This window comes from Neovison vison, chromosome 9, assembly GCF_020171115.1.
Source record: "Neovison vison isolate M4711 chromosome 9, ASM_NN_V1, whole genome shotgun sequence".
Classification (NCBI taxonomy): Eukaryota; Metazoa; Chordata; class Mammalia; order Carnivora; family Mustelidae; genus Neogale; species Neogale vison.
In genome coordinates, this window is record NC_058099.1 from 20,002,402 (window position 1) to 20,026,580 (window position 24,179).

General features: G+C 45.3%; 2 protein-coding genes across 10 annotated transcripts; one reads left to right on the forward strand and one right to left on the reverse strand.

Annotated features, from left to right (window-relative positions):
* Positions 1–436: 436 nt before the first annotated feature.
* On the reverse strand, positions 437–19,443 carry C9H9orf43 (chromosome 9 C9orf43 homolog). 9 transcript variants are annotated; one of them, XM_044265086.1, is made up of 16 exons: positions 19,373–19,443; positions 17,278–17,429; positions 15,726–15,924; positions 15,473–15,623; positions 11,610–11,688; positions 9,495–9,595; positions 7,774–7,840; positions 6,675–6,829; positions 5,379–5,529; positions 4,944–5,004; positions 4,587–4,657; positions 4,271–4,358; positions 2,057–2,136; positions 1,580–1,703; positions 1,307–1,373; positions 1,006–1,097 (listed from the first exon to the last, which is right to left on the reverse strand). In XM_044265086.1, the coding sequence occupies exons 3-15, from the start codon at positions 15,874–15,876 to the stop codon at positions 1,312–1,314; spliced, it is 1,341 nt and encodes a 446-aa protein (XP_044121021.1). In that variant the 5' UTR covers positions 15,877–15,924; positions 17,278–17,429; positions 19,373–19,443; the 3' UTR covers positions 1,006–1,097; positions 1,307–1,311. The 9 variants fall into 9 exon arrangements, 7 of the variants coding, with proteins under 7 accessions (XP_044121018.1, XP_044121020.1, XP_044121024.1 ...); XR_006386377.1 differs by lacking the exon at positions 1,580–1,703 and adding an exon at positions 4,045–4,178 and having other exon boundaries at positions 1,075–1,097; XM_044265083.1 differs by lacking the exon at positions 1,580–1,703 and having other exon boundaries at positions 437–1,097.
* Positions 19,444–19,666: 223 nt separating this feature from the next.
* POLE3 (DNA polymerase epsilon 3, accessory subunit) lies at positions 19,667–22,082 on the forward strand. Its single transcript, XM_044265091.1, has 4 exons — positions 19,667–19,779; positions 19,882–19,967; positions 20,172–20,290; positions 20,565–22,082. The coding sequence occupies exons 1-4, from the start codon at positions 19,714–19,716 to the stop codon at positions 20,735–20,737; spliced, it is 444 nt and encodes a 147-aa protein (XP_044121026.1). The 5' UTR covers positions 19,667–19,713; the 3' UTR covers positions 20,738–22,082.
* The last annotated feature ends 2,097 nt before the right edge of the window (positions 22,083–24,179 follow it).

A 24,179-nucleotide genomic window follows, 5' to 3' on the forward strand; every position in this document is an offset into this window, starting at 1 on the left:
TCAGGGTCCTGGGATCGAGCCCTCATTAGGCTCTCTGCTCAGCAGGGAGCCTGCTTCCCTCTCTCTCCACCTGCCTCTCTGCCTACTTGTGGTCTCTATCTATGTCAAATAAATAAATAAATCTTAAAAAAAAAAATAAAAAAAAAAAACCAAATCCAAGGTCCACTGAGACTCTGAAATGTTGAGTCCTTATGAGCATCACTGAAACATTCCCACAGACTCAGTAATGTAGAAGCTGGAGCTTCAGACTCTTTCGGGCTAATAGAAATACCATTTGATAATGATCATTGGGTGCCAACCTCAAGAGAAGCCATTTCCAGAGAATGAGAGGAAAAGCTAGGAACACAGTACGGGTTCCCACAGGACAAACTCATCTTTCCTTTTTTTTTTTTTTTTTTTTTAATTTTTCAGTAATCTCTATGCAGAGCATGAGGCTTGAACTCACAACCTCGAGATCAAGAGCTGCATGCCCAATGGAAGGAGCTAGCCAGGTGTCCCAAAACTCATCTTCCTGTGACTAGAAACCTTTCAGTGCTCCAGAGGGGAGATAAAAGTGACCCAGAAGACACATCCGCAGATACATCTCTCCCATCCTCCCAGGAACAGAACGAGCCTTTTCCTTAAGCAGTGGTGTTTAATCACTAAAATTTTTCTGCCCCTAATGAAAGAGAAACAACCTCAGTTTAAAAGGGAGGAGGCTTTTTCTCCCTCACTGATTTTAGAGGTAAGGAGAAGTGAATGAAGAAAGCAGAGTCCCTACAGTGAGGCCCTCATGAAGGCTCCCAGGAGCAGAAGTCCCCTCTCCTTTCTGTCTGTATGTCCAAGGTCTCTGTCCCCAGGATTTCAAGCATCTTTCTCTGGAATAAGGTTGTCCTCTGAGGTCTAGAAAGACTCTTCACTCTGTGACTCGGAGAGCTGGTCCTCCTCATCCTCATTCTCAGTGGCCTGAAGAATCCTCAGGAGCTTGAGCTCAGGGTTCCACCTTCTAGATGTATCGTCCAAGAGGTCCTCTGAGCTCCTGTCTTGGGATCCCAGCACAACCCACTCCTGAGCGCTGATGTCCTTGTTAGAGGGTTCTGTCTTGGATAACTCGGGATCTAAAAGAAGACCCAGCCATTAAGTGCACCTGCAGCCCTCTCCCAACAGCGACAAATGGAGGACAGAGAAGGAAGGGCTACACGTCTTTAGGACCCTTCTGAGGGAATAGAATTATGGCGTCCAGGGTGGTGAACCATCCTTGTCAACACAGGTTGAGCTCTCCCTGGCCTGAGTGACTTAATGAGGTTCTTCCACCCTAGTAACTTACCATCCTTACTGGGGAAGGAATCTAGATGATTCTTCAAGTATTCCATCTGGGGCCTCTTTGTGGAATCCTAAAATCCAATGGAGTAAGTGTAAGGAAACTTGAAACAAGACTTTAAGAAAGAAAAGATTTTCTAAGAGATGCTTCTCTTAGAAAAATTAACATCTACGACAGGACAAAATGCCACCTCCTGAGACGAAAGAGAAAAGGCTGTATCATAGATTCTTTGTCCTCCAGGCTGACCAGACAAAGCCAGAACCCATTTCCCCCCATTACCATCTGTCAACTGAAGGTAGATGGCCTCCAGATGTGGCCACCAACAATTCTTCTCAGTCCTGAATGCACATGCTGCTCCTCCCACCAAGAGATGGAGTCGGTTTTCTTTCCTCTTGAGTCTGGGCTGGACTTGGGATTTTTTAACCAATATAATGTGGCAGAAATGACATTGTTTCAGTTCCAGCCCTCTCTCTCAAGGAAATGCTTCCATGAGATTACCACACTGTCAAGAACCCCAAGTGAGGCACAATGAAGAAACCTCATGAAAGAGAACTCAGACAATGTGGCTAACAGCCCCCCACCCCCAGCAGCCACCTGAAGGCAGCTGCATGAGTGACATCAAGCAACACTAGAAAATCTGGCCACTCACCCTTCAGAATCCGAAGAATGACCCGCTACAGCGGTGTCAGCTTTGAGGTGGTGTGCTATACAGTAACAGGGAACTGAAACCATTCGGAATGGCTCCAGTGCTCTTACCTTTCTCAAGGTGGGTTCTTCTGACTTTGTCTGCTGTGGCTGCTTTTTGTCACTTTCTTGGCTTGGTAGAGTTCTGTGACCTAGTGAGCACAAAGTCAATTCAGTTCTCTTCTTACTGGTACTTCATATCCCACCATTGGGCTTCTAGTTGAGCCCTAGCCTGCAAGTGACTCCACATCCAGGACGAGAGAGGTTAGAGGAGGTGAAAGGCAGTTGGGCCTCTGAGTTCTCTTTGTGACTCTGTTCACCTGGGACTGTGAACACATGTATCACAGAATTAGAGACTAAGGTCAAGTGTATGTTAAAACACTTAGGAAAAACAAAACACAAAAAAAGACTTAGGATTTCTCCAAGAAACTGAAGGGGCAGATATCTGTACATCAGGGAACCAAAAGAAACTCTGACCCTACATTTTCAGTTAATGAAGACCTCTCACCTTCTGCAACCAACCCAAATGTCCCCATACTGACCTCTGAAAATGAAACCCCTTCCTTCCAAAAGCTCTGGTTCTCTGATTCTTCTGCATCGGCTTTTTCCCCACCTAGTCCCTAAATGCATTCATCCTCTCCTTTCTCAATTTCCTTTCTCTAAATGAACATCTTCTCAGGGTGCCTGGGTGGCTCAGGCAGTTAAGAGTCTGTCTTTGGGGGCGCCTGGGTGGCTCAGTGGGTTAAGCCGCTGCCTTCGGCTCAGGTCATGATCTCAGAGTCCTGGGATCGAGTCCCGCATCGGGCTCTCTGCTCAGCAGGGAGCCTGCTTCCCTCTCTCTCTCTCTGCCTGCCTCTCTGTCTACTTGTGATTTCTCTCTGTCAAATAAATAAATAAAATCTTTTAAAAAAAAAAAAAAAGAGTCTGTCTTTGATGAAGGTCATGATTCGGGGTCCTGGGATCTCTTGTGCTCTCTCTCTTGCTCTCAAATAAATCAATAAAATCTGATGAGGTAGCAGTAAGCAAGGTCCACTCTGAGTAGAGCCAAAGAAACTCCTAAGCTTTTGGGGATTCTTTCTCCCTGCCTTTCTTTTTTTTTCTGCACTCAAACTGAGCAACATCACGGACACATGGGGGGGCTCAGTCAGTTAATGTCTGTCTTTAGCTCAGGTCATGATTCCAGGATCCTGGGATTGAGTCCCACATTGGGTTTCTTGCTCACTGAGAAGCCTGCTTCTCCCTCTGCCTGCTGCTCCCCCTGCTTGCCTGAGCTCTCTCTCTCTCTGACAAATAAATAAAATCTTAAACACGTACAAACACACACACACACACACACACACACACAAAATAAAACCTGAGCAACATCAGAGGGACCAGAATAAATATATTGGACATGGATGGAACTAGAGGGTATTATGCTGAGCGAAAAAAGTCAATCAGAGAAAGACAATTATCATATGATCTCTCCGATATGAGGAAGTTGAGAGGCAACATGGGCAGTTGGGGGGCAGGAAAGGAATAAATGAAACAAGATGGGATCAGGAGGAAGACAAACCATAAGAGACTCTTAATCTCACAAAACAAACTGAGGGTTGCTGGGGGGAAGGGGATAGGAGAGAGTGGCTGGGTTATGGACACTGTGGAGGTTATGTGCTATGGTGAGTGCTGTCAAGTGTGTTAGCCTGATGATTCACAGACCTGTACTGCTGGTGCTAATAATACATTATATGTTAACTTAAAAAATTTAAAAATTAAAAAGAAAAAGAATAAGTATATCCTTCAGCTCAGACACATGATAAAGATTCCAAAAAGGGGAGCTACCTATTCTGGTCTTCAACATGAACACCTGAGGAAAAGGACTGTCTGTCAAGAATTAGCCTCCTGCCTCCAGAAGGGATCTAGATACTGCGCTGATCTCAACCCGAGCCCCCAGGGACTAACTTGTGGCTGGGATGGGGGTGGGGGGGCTGGACTCTTTTCTGCCTCATTGCTTGCTCTTCATTCTCAAACCACTCTGCCTTTCCTAAAGTAAGACCTGAGGAAAAATGACTCTGACTCACGCTCACGGTCATCTCTCGAATGCCCACATGAAGCAGACATCTGGCCCAGCTTGCTTCCTTAGTAAATGTTTGATGGAAGGATGATGCATGGTAGCCCAGGCAAGCCAGAACATTCCAAGAAGAATTCTGAATGCCTGATGAAGGCAAAATGACGGACGTGTCCGGCTTTTCCTGCCCTCAGTTACATCCTGAGATCCCATCCCTCCCAAGCCCGTATTCTCCTTACCATAGCATGGGCCATACACCACGGTACCAGAATGTTTATGCAAAATGTCCTGACTCCCCAGATCACTCTTGGATTTCTTTTTAGCCTCCTGAAACCCACATGAGAAGGAACCAAATTAGGAAAATTCAGAAGTGAAGAAAACATTTCAAAAAGAGTCTAAAAGAAGGAAGCTAGTGTCTGCAAGCAGACAGGAACTCTGAATCTAGAACCAGGCGGAGAACCAGGAGACTCGCGCCTCATCCACCCCTTCCCATTCAGGCTGCGCCCCCTGGACCCTTCCCAGCCAGACCTCCAGCCTCCCTCATGGCCTCTCTACCTGTCTCTTCGGTGGGGTTTTCACCTTCCTCTGCTGCTGCTTCTGCTGCCACTGCTGCTGCTTCTTTTGACCTGGTGACCAGAGCACCAGCTCGGTCCTCTTCTCCCTGACAGCGCCCACCCTCCCCAGGGGCTGCTTGCTGGGCCCTACTCCACAGTGGTGACACCCTCTCTGACAGAATCAAGCCATCTGTGGTGGGGAAGGGGGGCTGTCTCCTGAGCCCACGGTTTCCCGAGTCCTGCACGGGCGCCTGTATGACTCTGACCACAGACATAACAAACTGAGACCCACACCAAGTATGAGAACTACGGGCTGACAGGACAGTAGCTGAGGACCTGGCAGCACCAGAAGACCTACCTTCTGTGTTCAGGTTGTGATATAATTTCTTTGAATGTTTAGGATATCTCAATGCTGGTCTCTGGAAGGGGAAAAAAAGAAAAAGAAGAAGAAAAGCTCTACTAAAGGTATTTCCTTTTCCCAAAACAAATCCCTCAAATACAGGTACCCACGTAGCCAACCAGCACTGTCTGAGAACCAGGTGCACGCAGCCTTATAGCAGGGGCTCTGGAGAGAGGAAACGGAGCGGGGAACAAAGAGCAGGAGAACGAGAACGTTCCTCAAACCTCTCCCTGCATGTTTGCTTTCACCTACATATAGCCCAGCCCTTCCGTGGGGCATGGGTCCAGCATGGAAGGGTAGAGAGAAAGAAGAAAGGGTTAACCCCTCCAGACTCGAAGAGAATTGAGTTTGGAGTAACATCTAGACCTTTCTCTGAGGCTCCCTAGCTCTTACCTGCAGTGTGAGGCGGTGTACAGTTAAGAACATCTTAGAGGAAATGGCATTGTCGGGTCGACTCTTTTCTAGGGGAGCTTTCTTCTTCATCATGGCCAACTGTGTCCTCATCTCCAGAGAAGGCATGGTTTTCCCCTCATTAGGCAAGAGGCTGAAGGGGACAGAGACAGCCAGTCAGCAACAGTTCCTCCTGGAGAACGTGGCTGAAGAAAAAGTGATGAAAAGGGCTCCAAATTTGAATAAACTTCCACTCTGGGCCTGAAAAGGCCTATGCCAACAGGTGCTCATTGAATAACACCTTTCAATTTGCCAAGGACAGGTGTTCTTATCCTTATTTTGCAAACAGTGCATTAAAGCATTAAAGATGCTACATTACCAAAATGCACAAAACCAGGAAGCTTCAATGTGAAGTCCAAAGGCTATCTCACTCCAAGTCACATTTCCTCTTTTTTTTTAAAAAAAGATTTTATTTATTTATTTTATTATTTTATTATTTATTTATTTTATTATTTTATTTTATTTATTTATTTGACAGAGAGGGAGAAAGAGAGCTCAAGCAGGGAAGGGAGAGGGAGAAGCAGGCTCCCCGCTGAGCAGGGAGCCAGATGCGGGGCTCAAGTCCTGAGTCCAAGGTAGATGCTTAACTGACTGCACCACCAGGCACCCCCCCCAAGCCACATTTCCCTCCTGCCTCCCACTTATCTAAAACTCACTTTAAAAAAAAGAGCAAGGGGGCACCTAGCTGGCTCAGTCAGCGTAGTATGCAACTCTAGATATCAGAGACATGAGTTCGAGCCCCCACACTGAGCATAGAGCTCACTTAAAAAGAAGGAGAGGCATCTGGGTGGCTCAGTGGGTTAAGCCTCTGTCTTCGGCTCAGGTCGTGATCCCAGGATCTGGGATAGAGCCCCACATCAGGCTCTCTGCTCAGAAGGGAGTCTGCTTCCCCATCTCTCTCTGCCTGCTTCTCTGCCTGCTTGTGAACTCCTTCTCTGTCAAATAAATAAATAAAATCTTTAAAAAAGAAGAAGGAGAAGAAGAGAGGAATAGCAGCTACTGGAGAACCAGTAAGAGAAAAGATGTAATGTGTTTCTACAGTGCAGGGCCTGGCACGTGATAAGCACTTGGTAAATGGCAGTGATTACTGTCGCCACTGTACATTAGTAAGTCTAAGACCTCACTGAACAAGTGGGGGAGGGGGAAAGTTTTTCTCCCCTCCTTCATCGGAAAGAGCATGCTACTTAGTGCTTCTCTGCTTCAGAGAAGAGCAGGTACCCTTGCTCTCCCAATACGTACTCCTTCAGTAGATCCTGAGGTAACATGTCAAATTGGTTCCAGAGAGGTACAGACTGTTGCTCAAGAAATTGTATGGGCGAGGGCGGAGGCACAATCATCCCTGGAGGCCCCAACTGTGTCTCTATTTTCTGCTTTCTGGAAAGCCAACTATCTTTCTAGAAAGGAACAATGGAAATGAAGCACTCTCTTCAGTGCCACTCCTTCCCATAAACATCCCAGCTTCCCAAACATAACCCTGGCAGGCCAAACTCCCTGTTTCCAGACCCACTCCAGCAGCAATGCCTCCTTGGCTCTGAGAAGGCCGCCATATTTTCCCTCTCTGGCTCCCCACCCCATAGTTGAATTCAGATCAAACAGGCATTCATTCTTTGGGGTTTTTTTTTCCCAAAAAGGTTATCAATTCATTCACTGAGCAAAGTGAACAAATATTTGTTGGCCAACTATGTGCCAGGCATAGGGCTAGCACTGGGGATTCAGCAATGAACAAGTGGACCAAGACACTCCTCTCATGAATGTAGCCACCTCCCAGCACTGTGACTTACCCAAGGTTACATTTACCCATAAATGGTGGCAGGAGAATGAGAAACCCAAGTCTACTATAAACCCTAGTCCAGGGGCGCCTGGGTGGCTCAGTGGATTGAGCCATTGCCTTCAGCTCAGGTCATGGTCTCAGTATCCAGGGATTGAGCCCTGCATCGGGCTCTCTGCTCGGCAGGGAGCCTGCTTCCCCTTCTCTCTCTGCCTGACTCTCTGCCTACTTGTGATCTCTCTCTCTGTCAAATAAATAAATAAAATCTTAAAATAAATAAATAAATAAATAAATAAATAAACCCTAGTCCACTGAAGCTCTCTTTCTATCACATGGGGAATTTGTTAAAAATTCCTCCTGCATATCCAAGGGCTTCCTCCTAACTTTTCTACAGGGAGAAAGTAGGGAAGAGAGACCCTGGATAGAAAATGCTTTGGTAATTCCTTAAAAAGGGTTTCTCTTGCAAATTTTATTCATTTAAAAAGAATGGGGAAAGGTACCTGAAAGGAAAAACAAAACAAAATTCTACAGAGTAATCCCATAAAGGTTTGACCAAAACATGGAACTTACCATTGTAGAGATCATTCTCCTCTTCATCCAGTCCTGGCTGCGAAGAACAGGCTTCTTCTCAGCTGGACTTGAAACAAGAACAACCACAACTTATTCCAGACATCTCACACGGAAGCACTGAAGATATCTGTGAATGATGACCATGGAGATGTCTCTCCTCTATCAAGTGCACAAAAACAGCTGTTTGGAAGCCTGGAGGAACCACCTGCCCAGAAGCTTCGCGAAACGAGACCTGACCTCACATCTACATGAGGTTCCCTGCCATTCTCCCCTACAGTCCAGTAACTTGTTTTCATAGCATTAATCCATATTAGTAATTATATACTTCTACGTGGTGATGTTTGTAAGGCCTGGATCCCCCCACACACTCTAGGACAGGGAGCAAGTCTGGTTCTTCACTAGATTCTCACAGCTTAGCCCAGAGGAGGTGTTCAAGTATTTTTTGCTCTGTCATCTTCCCGGGTAAGAGTGCTGGAGTTCTAGCTGTCCACTTAGACCTTCAAAGCCCCCATGAGACACCACAGAAAATGAAAGCCACGGGCTAAGGCTGATGACCAGAGAGCCAGAAAGAGTTCTGGTTTCTGATGACCTTGTGCAGCTGAGGTGCTAGCTGTGACCCACCCACGTCTGGGTTTTTTTTATTTACATGAAAGGAAGTAAACCTTTGGGAGTTTTTTTGTTTATATAATACATATACACACACATGCATATATGCAGAAGCGTATAAAATAAGGGGGCGCCTGGGTGGCTTAGATAGCTAAGTATCTGCCTTCGGCTTGAGTCATGATTCCAGGGTCCTGGGATCAAGTCCTGCATCAGGCTCCCTGCCCCTTGGGGAGCCTGCTTCTCCCTTTGCTTCTGCCTCTCTCTCTCTCCATCTCTCATGAATGAATAAATAAAATCTTATAACTAAATAAAATAAGAAGAAATTCTTAAATCACATCATATCTACAAAGTCACTTAACAAGAATCCAAAAGCCTCCATTCACAGAAGAAAAACAAAACGCTTTCTTCCAGTGGTTCTCAGTAGGAGCAAGCCTCTGGGCCCTCACCAAATGCTCCTCCTGCTTTGTGCACAAGTTCTACACGCCATTCATCTTGTGCCACTGTTCTAGGCCTTTGGGCTGAGACCAAAGATTCAAGTGCTTCACTGAAAATATTTTCAAGAGCTGGGGATGGCTAATAAGAGAAACTGAAAGGGGTGCCTGGGTAGCTCAGTATGTTAAGTGTCTGCCTTCAGCTCAGGTCATGATCTCAGGGTCCTGGGATCGAATCCCACATGGGGCTCCCTGCTCAGGAAAGAGTCTGCTTCTCCCTCTGCCTCTGTCCCTCCTCACTACTTGTGCCCTCTCTCTCATTATCTCAATCTCTCTCTCAAAAAAATAAAATCTGAAAGACAGACAGACAAACAGAGAGACTGGTAGGAAGCATCTGTTTCTTAGAGCTCACAAATACACAGGCGCAACCTCACATGCTATTTCCTGTCATGGAGGATTTGATGTGGAGAAGCCCCACTGCAGGAAGCACAAATTGCATTAACTCAAACCCCAGTGTAGCAAGAGGCAAATGTAAGAGACCATGACCTTGTTCTCTAGTTGGCCTCCTATTACTTGCAATGAGGTGGCTAAAAAGGAGATCACAAATGGGACCCCCACACGGGGCAGGAGGGACTTGCAGAAGGCAAGGGTGGAAGGCCCCCAAGTTCTGGATACAATACTCACCTCACATGCCTCTCTGTTTGTTCTGGGATCCAGATTACAACCATATTTCTAACATCTTGAGGGTTGGGAAGTTGTGTCTCATTCAAATTCAGCACTGAAAGCTAAGAGAAAGATGGAAAGCCTATGTATGGCTTGAAGGTACCAGCTCCTGATGGTATTCAGAACAGGCCTAAGAACTGAATTATCACGCTAATGAAAAAGACAAAAGGACATTTCTCATCCCCAGATTGTCTTCATAACAACTCCCCAAGAAACCAGACACCGAGAGGTACTCTGCAAGAGGGAGCATTTTAAGAGACTAGTGTCCCCTGCCTCCCTGTGACATTAGGGCAGCACTGAGCGACTCCCTACCCCATCTCCCTGAAGGGGAGCTTGGGCTTTACCTAAGGGAACACTACTCATTCTGCCTCCTCCACTCCAAACACTTAGATCCCATGCAGATAACACAATACAATTTGGGAACAGGGAGGGAATTGGCAGGGACAGAAGCAAGTTTTCTGCTTTTACAGACTGTCTACAATTATAGGTGTCTACAGGAAAGTTAAGGTCACAACACTTCTCATGCTCAGTCATTTAAGATTTCAGAACAGTGGTGCTCAAGTAAACCTTATAAATTATCTAGTCCCTACCCAAGGCAGGATATAGGGAAGGGGGAAAAAATAACTAATTAAAAATAGGGTTGTGGAGCACTTGAGTGGCTCAGTCAGTTAAGTGCTTGAATCTTGATTTTGGCTCAAGTCATGATCTCAGGGTTCTGGGATTGAGCCCCGCTTCAGGCTCCGAGTTCCTGAGCTCAGCAGGAAGTCTGTTTGAGATTCTTTCTCTCTCCCTCTGCCTTCCCCCATGCTTGTATGCTCACTCCCCTCCCCCAATAAATAAATACATTTTTTTAAAAATAGTGTTGTCCCTATGAAAAGGAACTAATTGGCTTGGAGGAATAGGGGAGACTTCTTTGATCGATAAATTACCCTTTTATGCTTTTTGAGTTTTGAGCCATGTACGTTCAAATAATGATCTTAAAACGAATTTAATCTAAAGAGGCCAAAGAGGAGAGTGATTTGTTCATTCGTCCATTCAGACACACCTACCCTCTCTCTGTCCCTTACACTCTCCACCACGTGACAGTGAAAGGTGAAGTATCTCTTAAAACAAATAAAAGGCATCCATAAGACTGCAAAGAAGCATACATCTCCCTTTATTGTAGGTAAGTAGAAAGGTTTTTCTTTCTAAACTCTAACTTAGCTCAGCCTCTAACTATCTATGTGCTTTAGCAAATCACTTCCTTATCCAGGCCCCGATTTTCTCGATTGCAAGACCTGTGAGACAGACCACAGTAATATTCTTCAGCTGCAACTCCAACTAATTCATAGATCATAGAATCAAATTTTGTGAATTGTAGCCAATATTGCTTAAATGTAGAACAGAGGGGTACCAGGGCGCCTGGGTGGCTCAGGCGGTTAAGTGTCTGACTCTTGATTTTGGCTCAGGTGATAATCTCAGGGTCATGAGATCAAGCCCCGCACTGGGCTCCATGCTGAGTGTGGAGCCTTCTTAGGATTCTTTCTCCCTCTCCTCTGTCCCTCCCCTGCTCACATGCACATACTCTCTGTCCTAAAAAAAAAAAAAAAAAAAAAAAAAGGCAAAATAGAATAGAACAGAAAATGTAGAAAATATCAGAGTGCATTACTCATAATTAGGATAAAGATTGTTCTATGCTATTTTGTTGTAAAATGTATTTCTTACTGTAGGTCATAACTAAAAAAGATGACAGTCATCAGAGTAGATGAACTGAAGGCCCACTTTCGGTGTCACATTCCAGGATTCTAATTTCCTCATATGATGACAGGGTTTACTTAGCACCTGAACATGCTGTATGCGGAATATAGACAGAAAAGTCTTAACCTATGCCAAACAGGCACATATCAATCCCACTGGTATCAGGGATTTCTGGAAACAGTATAGCAAGTAAAGACATTAGGACAGAGACTAGCATACACTTAAGGGCCCAATGTTAGAGAGTTACCATTATCCTTATTCAGATTATAGTCATCCTGAATGTTATACAGAGGCAAATGTTTTATTCCCATCAGTAAAGAGGAAATGCTGAAGAAGTACCTTTTTTAATCTGTGATTTACTTTAGGAGATCTATCGGGACAGTCGATTAAATCTTTGTCAGGTAAGTCCTTCCGAGGCCTAAAAAATGAGTTTCCGAACATGACACTGAGACACAAAAGAGCTATGGGGATGGCAGTTAGTGCTACAAGGAAAAGCCTTCTGCTTATCCACAGAAAACCTGGGGCTTAATACTTTCCGAATGAATGTAGGATCTCCCCATTTGCTTAAGTTCTGCCTGTTTGTTCTGGAATAGCTCCCAAACAGACATTGCACACTGCGAACTTGACAACTATTTGTTGCACCAACCTGAATGCAGGGCCTGTGCCTCTCTCTCTCCAACTACAGACAGATATGTCACCACCAAGCCAAGCTGACTGAGTACCTTCGCTGTAGACGTGCAGAGTATGTTAAATAAACCAAACGTAGTATTTACGTACAATGGAATATTTTTCAGCCTTAATAAGGAATTTAATTCTGATATATGCTCCAATACAGATGAAACTTGAAGCCATAATGCTGAGTGAAATAAGCTAGCTAGACACAAAAGGACAACTATTGTATGATTCCACTTACAGGAGTTACCTAGAATGGGCAAATTCATACCGACAGAAAGTAGAAGAGACATTAACAGGAGCTGGAGGGAGGAGGGAATGGGGAGTCACTGTTCAATGGATATGGAGTTCCTGTTTGAAATGATGAAGTAGTTCTGGAAATGGATGGTGGGAATGGTTGCACAACACTGTAATGTGTTTAATGCCCCAGAACAGTATCCTTAAAAACAATGAAAATGGTAAATTTTACATTATGGAAAAAAAAACTGTCTCCTTACATTTCGTATCACTTGCTATTATATTTATTTTTTTAAAACCGTGTTAAGTGAGGAATAAATAAATATAGCAAATAAGTATAAGATAAAGACCCAACTCCTTAGCCTGATTTATATGTTTTTTACTCCAGCTCCCCAGACTCAGCTCTGACCACTCTCCCGTTCCTGCTCTATGTTCCACGCACAAGGAACTCTTCTCCTAGCACCTAAAGAACTTCCTCTTTCCTCCAGGCCTCGGCATATGCTCTTTCGATAGTCTAGAACTCTCCTCACAGCCACCTCCCACCTGCAAGCCCCCCTTCACCAGACTGCTCCCACTTCAGTACACAGGTTCATGTGCCACCGGCCCTCAGGACAGTGGCCTGGGTGAGGACTCCATCCCATGCGCTTCCACACACCTGGGCCCCCCCACCCTCCACGCTCATCACATGGGACAGTTCTCGGCCTCCCCAGCAAGGCTGAAAGCCCTTTGGGGGTAAAGACTATAATCTGTTTACCACAGAGCCCAGCAAATTGGCCCCCACCAAGACACATTTGTGAATTCAATGAGAGATGACACGAGTGAAGTGATGGTCTTGGCCTTCATAGGCCCTGACTGGGAGAAGCCACCTTCTTCCCAAGGTTCAAGTTCAGAGAACCAGAAAGTAGTCCTACCCTTTCCCATACTGTCTTTAGCCTAGCGGAAACCACCAAAGGCTGTTTACATCAAATGGGAGAAAAGGATCTGGTACAAGGGCCTCTAGGTGTGCCTTGCTTCCAAACCACGTGGGTTCCAAAAGTTTCAAGTCTAAGTTTTCTGCAGATCCCTGTCCCTTAGCTTCCCATATCAATGTGGCTCTAGCTGGATGCCTAGGCTTTGTAGGAGATTCAAAAGGAAACCACTGCTTCTGCCTTCAAGAGCTTACGAATAGTTTTATACCTAAAAATAAAAGATAAGAAAATAGTGTGTGTGGACAACGTGCTCAGACGACCTGCAGAGGCTGATGAGATACTCCCTGTGGTGGGCTGAACTGTGCCCCCCACATTCTTACATTGAATCCTACCCCTCAATACCTCAGAATTTGGGGCACCTGGGTGGCGCAGTGGGTTAAAGCCTCTGCCTTCGGCTCAGGTCATGATCTCAGGGTTCTGGGATCGAGCCCCGCATCAGGCTCTCTGCTCAGCAGGGAGCCTGCTTCCCCCTCTCTTTCTCTGCCTGCCTCTCTGCCTACTTGTGATCTCTGTCTGTCAAATAAATAAATAAAATCTTAAAAAAAAATACCTCAGAATTTGAGTCCCATTGTATTTGGAGATAGGGTCTTTAAGGAGGTAAATAAGGTAAAATGAAGTCATAGAGACAGGCCCTAATCCAATATGACTGGTGTTCTTGTTAAAAAGAGGAAATTAAGGGATTAAGAATACACTTGTCATCGTGAGCACTGAGTAATGTAGAGAATGGTTGAATCACTCTATCATATACCTGAAACTGATATTGCACTCTGTGTTAACTATATCGGAATTAAAATTAAAAACTTTATTTTTTTATTTTTTATTAACATATAATGTATTATTAGCCCCAGGGGTACAGGTCTGTGAATCACCAAGTTTATACACTTCACAGCACTCACCATAGCACATACACTCCCCAACGTCCATAACCCAACCACCCTCTCCACACCCTCTCCCCCGGCAACCCTCAGTTTGTTTTGTGAGATTAAGAGTCTCTTATGGTTTGTCTCCCTCCCGATCCCATCTTGTTTCATTTAGTCCTTTTCTACCCCCAAACTCCCCACGTTGCCTCTCAAATTCCTCATATCAGGGAGATCATATGATAATTGTCTTTCTCTGACTGACTTATTTCGCTAAGCGTAATACTCTCTAGTTCCATCCACGTCGTCACAAATGGCAAGATTTCATTTCTTTTGATGGCTGCATAGTATTCCATTGTATATATATATACCATTACTTCTTTATCCATTCATCTGTTGACGGACGTCTAGGTTCTTTCCATAGTTTGGCTCTTGTGGACATATTTGCTATAAACATTTGTGTGCACATGCCCCTTCAGATCACTACATTTGTACCTTTAGGGTAAATACCCAGTAGCATGATTGCTGTAGTTCTATTTTCAACTTTTTGAGGAACCTCCATGCTGTTTTCCAGAGTGGCTGCACTAGCTTGCATTCCCATCAACAGTGTAGGAGGGTTTAAAATTTAAAACTTTAAAAAAAAAAAAGAAGGGGATGGGATGGTTAGGTGGCTCAGTCAGTTAAGCATCTGCCTTCCGCTCATATCATGATCCCAGGGTCCTGGGATGGAGGCCCACATTGGGCTCCCGGCTCAATAGGGAGCCTGCTTCTCCCTCTGTGTGCCATTCCCTCTGCTAGTGTGCGCGCGCTCGCGCTCTCTCTCTCTCTCTCTCTCTGACATAAATGAATAAAATCTTTAAAAAAAAAAAAAAGAGGAAGGGTTTCTGGGTGGCTCAATTGGTTAAGTATCCATCCGCCTTTGGATCAGGTCATGATCCCAGGGTCCTGGAATGGAGCCCCATATCCACTGGGCTCCCCGCTCAGAAAGGAGTCTGCCTCTCCCTCTTCCCTTCCCCCAACTCATGCTTCTCTCTCTCCCTCTCTCAAATAAGTGAATAAAATCTTAAAAAAAAAAATAGGTAAAAGAGGAAATTAGGACAAAGACACACAGAAGATAGACCATGTTAAGACCCAGGGAGAAAATGGCCACCTACAAGCCAAGGAGAGAGGATTCAGAAGAAAACAACTCTATCAGCACTCTAATCTTGAACTTCCAGCCCCTAGACTGAAAAAATAAATTTGTGTTGTTTAAGCCATACAGTTGAGGGTACTTTATTACAGTGACCCTAGCAAACTAATATACCCTTATTCTAACAACTCCTACAACACAACTAATGCTTTCCTTTTGCTCTAACCGAACCACTGTTTTTTAATCCAGCTCTCTCAAAGTCTACTACATAGGTAAAGGAAGTCAACCCAGAATTTTGAGATAGGAGGCTCATAAAACAAGATTCCATGATTAATTTACCTGCCTTGGAGTTTGGAGTCAAACTTAGCACCTGGACATAGTAGAGCAGACGGTCTGGTGAAGGTAAATCCTGATAAATGATGATGAGCACGTCTCTTGGCCCAGAGGCAGGAATCTGCCATGTTTACAGTGGTGAGCACTGGAAGTTTGTCTGAGAAAACAGACCAGAAGAAAACACACAATCTGTCAAAAGGAAGCCAAACACAAAGAGTTCAAGAATCTTGTAAGGGAGAAGTAGGGCTGACTAATTCACCTTCATCATTCAGAGCTGTTTTGCACGGGGGACCCAGGATTCGAGGGTGGCCCCTCTCAATCCGGCGGATCGTGGCCCAGCATTGTGGATGCTGGCAAACAGCCAGCTGGCAGGTGGTTTCATCCCACTGGCTCTCCTCTGGCAAGTCCATAGCTATAAATTGTTTAGTACAAAAGCCATCTCGTAGCTTTCTAACCCTCTAAAGTAACAACCATACAATTAGAGTGTATTACACATCAGTCACGCAGTCCAGATCTTGATTTGAATTCAAAGCACAAAATATTTCTAGTGAACCCATATAAATAAATGATGGTTACAGGATAATTAAGAATTGGGTAACAAGCTACTCAGCCATTAAAAAGAATGAAATCTTGGGGCGCCTGGGTGGCTCAGTGGGTTAAGCCTCAGGTCATGGTCTCAGGTCATGATCTCAGGGTCCTGGGATAGGCGCTCTGCTCGGCTCGCATCAGGCGCTCTGCTCGGCAAGAAGCCTGCTTCCCCCTCCCTCTCTGCCTGCCTCTCTGCCTACTTGAGATCTCTTTCTCTCTGTCAAATAAATAAATAAAATCTTTAAAGAATGAAATCTTGGCATTTGCAACATGGATGGAGCCAGGGGGTACAATGCTCAGTGAAATAAGTCAGTCAGAGGAAAGACAAATATAAGATTTCACTCATGTTGCATTTAAGAAACAAAACAAACAAACAAACAAACAAAAAAGATATAAGCCAGACTCTCAACCATAGAGAACAAACTGACGGTCACCAGAGAGGACGTGGGTGGGGGGAAGGGTGAAATAGGTGATGGGGATGAAGAATGTTTTTATTGTGGTGATCACCGAGAAATGTATAGAATTGTTGAATCACTAAATTGTGCACCTGACACTACAATACTATATGTTGACCATATTATAATTTAAATATTTTAAAAACTGGATAACAAGCAAGTATGAAAACATCTCAGCATGAAGTAGAATAGCAAGTTTTTGGAGCAGACTAACTTCATAAAGTCTCCTGCTTGGCCATTTAGTAGCTGAGTGACCAGAGTCTTAAGCAATCTGAGTTATAGGTTCCTTGCCTGCAAAATGAGGATAAGCCTATTTCACAGGATCATTACAAAGATTAGTTAATGGGGGCGCCTGAGTGGCTCAGTGGGTTAAAGCCTCTGCTTTCGGTTCGGGTCATGATCCCGGGATCCTGGGATCGAGCCCCACATCAGGCTCTCTACTTGGCAGGGAGCCTGCTTCCTCCTCTCTCTCTCTCTGCCTCTCCACCTACTTGTGATCTCTGTCAAATAAATAAATAAAATATTTAAAAAGAAAACCAAACAAAGATTAATGAATATTAAAAAGTCTGGTATATAGTTCAAAATAAGTTATTAGCGCCATTTTCCTTTTCCCCTTCATTAACCATTAGAAAGGACACACTACCATCTTCAAATCAGAACTAATACAAACACAGAATTTAAGATGGCTTTAGATAGCTCACGCCTTTGGAAAACATACTTCATTTTTCAATACGCTCCAATTCTCACACAGGCAGCTGAAATACCCACCAGAAATGAATGGCTTTGCTCCAACAGTAGATCAGTAGACTTACGCTGACATTAGAGGCCTCTGGCTTTTCATCTACTGGCTGTATGGTCGCAGGCAAGTGATATCCCCTCTCTCAGCTCCTTTCCACAAATCAAGAGGGGACAGGAAATCCCTGAGTAGAATTGTAGAAGCATTAAGAGAAATAATGTACTTTTATGTATAAAATATGGTAGGGGCGGGATGCCTGGGTGGCTCAGTGGGTTAAAGCCTCTGCCTTCGGCTCAGGTTGTGGTTCCAGGGTCCTGGGACCGAGCCCCGTGTCCGGCTCTTTGCTCTGTGGGGAGCCTGCTTCCCCACCCCCTGCCTGCCTCTCTGCCTACTTGTGATCTCTGTCAAATAAATAAATAAAATCTTTTAAAAAATGATAGGGGCTCAATAATATCATCTTTGTTTCCCTAGAAATAGTTTAGGCAATCACTACCACCTGCTCCTTAATGCAATTATTACAAAGTTGGGAGGGGAGAAAAGATTAAAGATGGACATCAGATTCCCTTTTTAAAGACAGTATCCATTTCTTCTTCCTTTTATTCAACACATTTATTGACTACCACATATGAGATGCGACCTGTTGCAGGCATAGAGAACAGTAATGAAGAAAGTAAGTCCCTGTTCTAAACAGCTTATAAATTAGACCAGAGATAACAAACTACTGGTATGGCACCACACCCTACCCTGTGACTTGTTTTGTTTGACCTGCATTTTCAGCTATTTTTTTAAAGTGGAAATAGTCCACCGTGTTCAGATTTCTGGTTCCTCTTAAGATAAAAATATTTGACAATGCAGGGGTCCCAATTCCAACTAGACAGCAATTGGATAGAGGGGAGTGTCTCCTGGTATCTTTAAACCAGACCTGTTTTCTCCAAATGGAGAGTTCCCCCACCAAACCCTATAATCGCTAACTAATGCAGTTTCAGTTGCCGTTTATCACCGTGTTTGCTGTTGTTTTTCTCCTAATAGGGAAGAATTTGTACTCATGTCTCCTGTCAAAAGCTGGAAAATTGGGATGCCTGATTGGTTCAAACAGTAAAGCTTGTGACCCTTGATCTCTGGTCATGAGTTCCAGCCCTACATAGCCTGTAGAGCTACTCAAAATAAGTAAATACTTAAAAAGAAAAAAAAAAAAGGTGGGGGGGCAGGAAATGGGCGCCCACGGTCCTGGGATACAGTGCCACGTGGGGTTCCCTGCTCCACAGGAAGCCTGCTTCTCCCTCTCCCACTCTGCCTGCATGTGTTCTCGCTCTCTCTCTCTCCCTCTCCGTGTGTGTCTCTCTCTGTCAAATAAATAAACAAAAATCTTAAATAATAAAAATAAAAAGCAGGAAAGTTAAGGGTGATACGAGACAGCATGTTTCAAGAAAAAAAGCATTCATGCTTAGTGGGATTGAGGACAATTTCTACCCACATACATGAAAATGATACAACTGCAAAGCCACTGAAAAACCATGCTAATGCTTTTGCTGAGATGTATGATGCATTAAGCCAACGAACTAAAAAACAATTTTAACAGGGTTTGCTTTTTAATGGAATGCAATGTCGCGTTATCCTTACAACCGGCTCCTTGCTGCCCTTTCGCTACCTGACCAGCGCGAACCGAGGCCCGAGGTCTAGTCATGCCCATTCCTGTCACCAGCATTAGCGCTGTACTGGCAAAGGAGTCTGCGTTAACCATTCTAGGCGACAATTATCCTTAATGCGACTATTACGAAGTTGGGAGGTGTGAAAAGATTAAACATGGACGTCAGTTCCCGCAGAACTGAAAAAATATACCCGCTTCGTTCCAGAAGAGTGAAGTGAAAGAGTTCGGGCTCCGCGGGCAGCGCCAGCAAGGGCCGCGCCAAACTGCCGGAAAGCCCAAACCCACTAGGAAAACGTGACCCGCCTCGGGCCACCTGAGAGAAGCGGTGGGATCCCGCCCCCGCTCTACGTCGGAAGGAACCCCGCCCCGCCCGCTCAGTCCACGCCTCCGTCTCCCACGCTTTCCGCCTGGCAAGGGCCGTTGCCAGGCAGCGGCGCAGAGCACTGTGGGGAAGGGACGGAAGCTCCAGTGAGCCATACTTGAGCTGATGCGACGTCTCCAGACGTGGTGAAGGCAAGAAGCGAGGAAACGAGCTTGGGAAGGAACGCTCGCTGGGTCCCCGTGGGATCGGACGGAAGCCCGGGAGGGCCAAAACCGTTGCGACGTGGAAAGTTTGGATGCATGGGCGACTCGAGGCGGAGGCGGGGCTGGGTGAAGAAGGCGGCTGTGGCGCGCGGGGCATTATGGGGCACAGTGGGGGCGACGTGGGGCGGGACGGAAGCCGGTTTGGATCAGACTGTGGCGACGCGGGAAGTCCGGACGCCGTGGCGGCCTGAGGAAGAGGCTTGAGACGGAGGCGCGAGGCTCGGCGCCGTCGGCAATGGCGGAGAGGCCCGAGGACCTAAACCTGCCCAATGCCGTCATCACCAGGATCATCAAGGAAGCGGTGGGCAGCTCTGGCTGGCGGATGGGCCAGGGGCGGACGGGCGGGCCGCTGGGGAAGCAGGTCTTGGGCTGGTAGCTTTACTCACCCACGCTCTTTTCCCAGCTCCCGGACGGTGTCAACATCTCCAAGGAGGCCCGCAGCGCCATCTCCCGCGCCGCCAGCGTCTTCGTGCTGTACGCCACTTCCTGGTGAGGCGGCTGAGCGAGCCAGAGCTTAGCTGGGCCTGGGGCAGAAGGGAGCCGCAGAGACCCCCCTGGCCTGGAATCCCTCAAACCCCAACAGTTGTGCTCTACCTCAGTGCGGAGGGTTCTCTGATGCCCGCTTCCCACCCCTTACAGGACAGGAGTGGGTCTGACAGGCCCCCGACGGCCTTCCATCTTTTTTTTTTTCAGCGCCAACAACTTCGCGATGAAAGGGAAACGCAAAACCCTGAATGCCAGTGACGTGCTCTCGGCCATGGAAGAGATGGAGTTCCAGCGGTTCGTTACCCCGTTGAAAGAAGCTCTGGAAGGTAATGACCCTTTCCTTTGTAGAGCCAAGTAAAGGATGTCCATCCTTTGTGACCTGCTCACCTGGCCCTGAGTCTTCTCAGCTTGCGTCCCTGTAAGAACAGGAAGCAAGGACTGGATGTGACTCAGAATCCGTTCAGGTGGTGCCGCCTCAGATCTGATCTGTGATGCTGAGCAGATTCTGTGCCCTTCTCTGCCCCAGCCTTTCGTTGGCCTTAGCTGCTGTGGTCTGTTGGGTTCGGCCCTGCCTCCTCACCCCCACCTTCCTCCTCGCAGCATATAGGAGAGAGCAGAAAGGCAAAAAGGAAGCTTCAGAGCAAAAGAAGAAGGACAAAGACAAGAAAACAGATCCAGAAGAGCAAGACAAGAGCAGGGATGAGGACAACGAGGAAGACGAGGAAAGGCTAGAAGAAGAGGAACAGAATGAAGAGGAGGAAGTGGACAACTAATGGGACGGGAAGACTGTGGCACCTTGGAAGGTCCCACCCTGAAATGTGGTACGTTTGTGAGAAGCTTTTCCCCGCTGGGAAGAGTAATCTCAGCCAGAAGAGCCTGAGAAGATCAAAATAAAAACTGACTAAAATTATCAAAACCAGCGCTTCCATCAGAGTAGTGGAATCCCATTTTGCCGAATCCGTCTGAAGGTAATGACTTTTGGCAAGAGGGATTCTGAGTGGCTAATTTGATTAGTCAGTTTGATCTCTTTTGTTTACTTATGGTTAGGCGGTTTTTGATCCCCAGTTCCCTTCCTAACGTCCCCCCAAAAAGGAGTAACGACTTCCATGCCGCCTTCTGTGTCCCAGATCACGGAGGTAGTCAAAGCTCAGAAAAAGTTGCGGCTTTGAGCATGCTCAGCCTGTTTTGATTGTACAAGATTTGGCAGTACTGGCTTATTAAAGTGGTCAGAATGTGTTTAGCTTTAGGAAACTACTAAAAGGTTACGGGAGAAGAATGAAATCTGTTGTCTCTTCACTTGACAGGAATATTAATTGAATTGTTATTTCTCCAGACCCACTTGGCTAGGAGCTCCTCTATCTTGCCTGATAGGCATTTGACCTGCTGGGGTGGCCGTGCTCTGGGCACGTATGCTTTTAAATCAGCCGTGTAGAATGGAATTAGTCAAGCAAGTGTGCCAATATCTTACTTTTACCACAAAACAAAACAAAAGATGGCTTAGTCTTAGGTGCACCTCACTGCCTACCACTGTATGACTTTAGGATTTATGGTCACCTCCTGGAAGGTATAAAATTCCAGACTTTCTCTTATAGTCCATTTCCCAGGCTTGTGGCTCTCGTTTTTCATTCTTCCAATTCATGACAAGTTTCAAACTTTATTTCTTCTAGGCACAACTTTCTCCCTCTGTGCTTCTCCTTTCCTGTCTCTCTTATGCCTCTCCTCTGTTCCCAGTTCCCACTTTCTCTCTCCCTCCGTTTCTCACGTCTGCCAACCCAGGAACTTTGATAAACTGCTTAACGTCCCAAAGTGCAGAAATCTGATGGTGCTCAGGAATCTAATCCTCACCGCAAAAAACCATCCTATTTAACTGCTTCTGAAGTGACTCTGTTGACATTTCTTCTAGTTGTTTTTTTTCTTTCTCTTGATATTTGGTGCTCCGAGCACTTTTTTGTTTGTCTCTAAGTTGAGCGCTTGGAGGGTGACAGGTAGTCAAATGTGTGTAGTTTGACACTGTTAATTTGTTAAATGAATACAGTCAAAACTTTGTTGACAAATGAGTGAAGAATGTTGAGGAAAATTATGCTTTGTACAAATAAAGAACATTCTTGTTAAAAGTAATGACTCCTGTTTCATCCTGCTTGTTTATGGTAGGCGTTTGGGGAGGATGCACTGATATCCCTGTATATCGTTTTCAGAATGTGGACTGGGCCAGATCTTTGGAAATATGGGATCCTGCGTTGCCTTGGATGACCAGCAGATGCCGCTCTTCACACACAGCAAGAGCTTTCCATAGCTCTGCTGGGCACTCTGTGCGTTACTAGTTGCTCTATGACTCACCGTTTATTGAGTACCTACTATGTGTCTGTACTGTTCTAAATGCTTTCAAGTATGAACTCTGAAATCCTATCAAGGAGAACTACCTTTACCTTCATGATGTCAGCTACAATGCTGTATTACCTCTAATCTACAAAACTTTTTCAGATCATGAATTTATAAATAACATTTTATACAGTTGCAACCCAAGTAGTCATTAGATCTGGTGGCTTTTCCCTTCTCCACAACAGAGACATCCATTCTTAATTCCCATAAGCACCACTCAGCTAAGCTCTCAAATCCCATCTCGACTCCTGTGGCTTCCTTTGAGCTGTTTCCTGCTACATCTCTGCTTGCCCCAGCTTCCCCTGTGTACCATTTGCCACGCAGATCTTCCTGGAACTTTGCTATATTCTAGTCCCTCACTGCTTCCCATTAAATCCATACTTAGGCCCGGTATACAAAACCTGTCTCAGGAGGCTTGCCTTCTCATCTACTCCAGTCTGTTTCTACTTCATTGTAAGCTTCCTGTCAATGAATCCCGAAAGAACTCTCCCTCCATATGGCTTTACGTCTTCCCAAACTTTGTCTACCTAAGAAAACCAGGTTTCCTGAGAGTGGGAAGTACGACTTAAAACTACAAAATTTAGGAGGTGCCTGGCTGGTTAAGTTGGTGGAAACTATGAGTCTTGACCTTGAGGTGGTAAAAACAAACAAAAAAACTGGAAAGAATCTGAGGTTATCAACCAGTCTCTTCCAAGCATACCTTTATCTTTCCTATAGTGGTATCTGAAGTTTTGAAGGTTGCCTACTAGGTTAAGGCAAAAATACCATCTTTTATAAGTCATAGCCCTTCAGGCCTAGAGACTCTGATCTGGATTCGGAGAGTGGGAAGGTTACCATTTTTACCCATGCAAAATTATGTTTGCAGGGGCATCTGGCTGGTTCAGCAAAGCATGCAACTCTTGATCTTGATGTAAGTTTGAGCCCCATGTTGGGTATAAAGATTACTTAGCAAAAAAAAAAAAAAAAAAATTACTGGGGCACCTTGGTGGCTCAGTTGGTTAAGCACCCAACTTCGGCTTAGATCATGATCTCAGTGTCCTGGGATCCAGCCCTGTATGGGGTTCCCCACTTGGTGGGGAGTCTGCTTCTTCCCCTCCCTCTGCCACTCCCCCAAATTGTGCACATGTACTCCTCACTCGCTCAAATGAATAAATAAAATCTTCTTAAAAAGAAATTACTTGGGGCGCCTGGGTGGCTCAGTGGTTAAATCCTCTGCCTTCGGCTCAGGTCATGATCTCAGGGTCCTGGGATCGAGCCCCACATCGGGCTCTCTGCTCAGCGGGGAACCTGCTTCCTCCCCTCTCTCTGCCTGCATCTCTGCCTACTTGTGATCTCTGCCTGTCAAATAAATAAATAAAATCTTTAAAAAAAAAAAAAGAAAGAAAGAAATTACTTTTGGAACATAATCCTATTCTTGCTGATGAGAGACTGAGGCTCATTAGGGAGAAGTGACTTGCTCAAGATCTTACCACTAACTTACGAAAGCTAGGATCCTGTTCTAGTGGCACTAGGCCTTTTTTTCTTTAATGAACTTTTTACTTTGGAACGATTTTAGTTTTCAAAAAAGTTGCAGAGTGCAGAGAGTTCCTGTGCAATTCACCTAGCTTTCCCTCATGTTGATGTCTTAATGTAAACACAGTACATTCGTCAAAACTGAGGAAAAAAAAACAACAAATACCAAACTTTTTGTATTTCACCAGGTTTTCTGCTAACACCCTTTTTTGTTCCAGGAGCCATTCCAGAATACTACATTGCATTCAGTGAGCTGATTTTATCTTTTCTTTTAAATCAGGTTGTTGTTGTTGTTTTAAGATTTTAATTTATCTGGAGGCGCCT

Bases quoted from the DNA above. Each gene is read 5' to 3' on its own strand.
- POLE3 (XM_044265091.1), top strand. From the start codon at position 19,714: ATGGCGGAGAGGCCCGAGGACCTAAACCTGCCCAATGCCGTCATCACC. The intron at 19,780-19,881 runs GTGGGCAGCTCT...CTCTTTTCCCAG, and splicing joins CCAGGATCATCAAGGAAGCG to CTCCCGGACGGTGTCAACAT. The intron at 20,291-20,564 runs GTAATGACCCTT...TCCTCCTCGCAG, and splicing joins GTTGAAAGAAGCTCTGGAAG to CATATAGGAGAGAGCAGAAA.
- C9H9orf43 (XM_044265083.1), bottom strand. From the start codon at position 15,876: ATGGACTTGCCAGAGGAGAGCCAGTGGGATGAAACCACCTGCCAGCTG. The intron at 9,596-11,609 runs GTACTTCTTCAG...TCTTTCTCTTAG, and splicing joins TAAATCACAGATTAAAAAAG to CTTTCAGTGCTGAATTTGAA. The intron at 5,530-6,674 runs GTACGTATTGGG...TGTCCCCTTCAG, and splicing joins CCTCAGGATCTACTGAAGGA to CCTCTTGCCTAATGAGGGGA.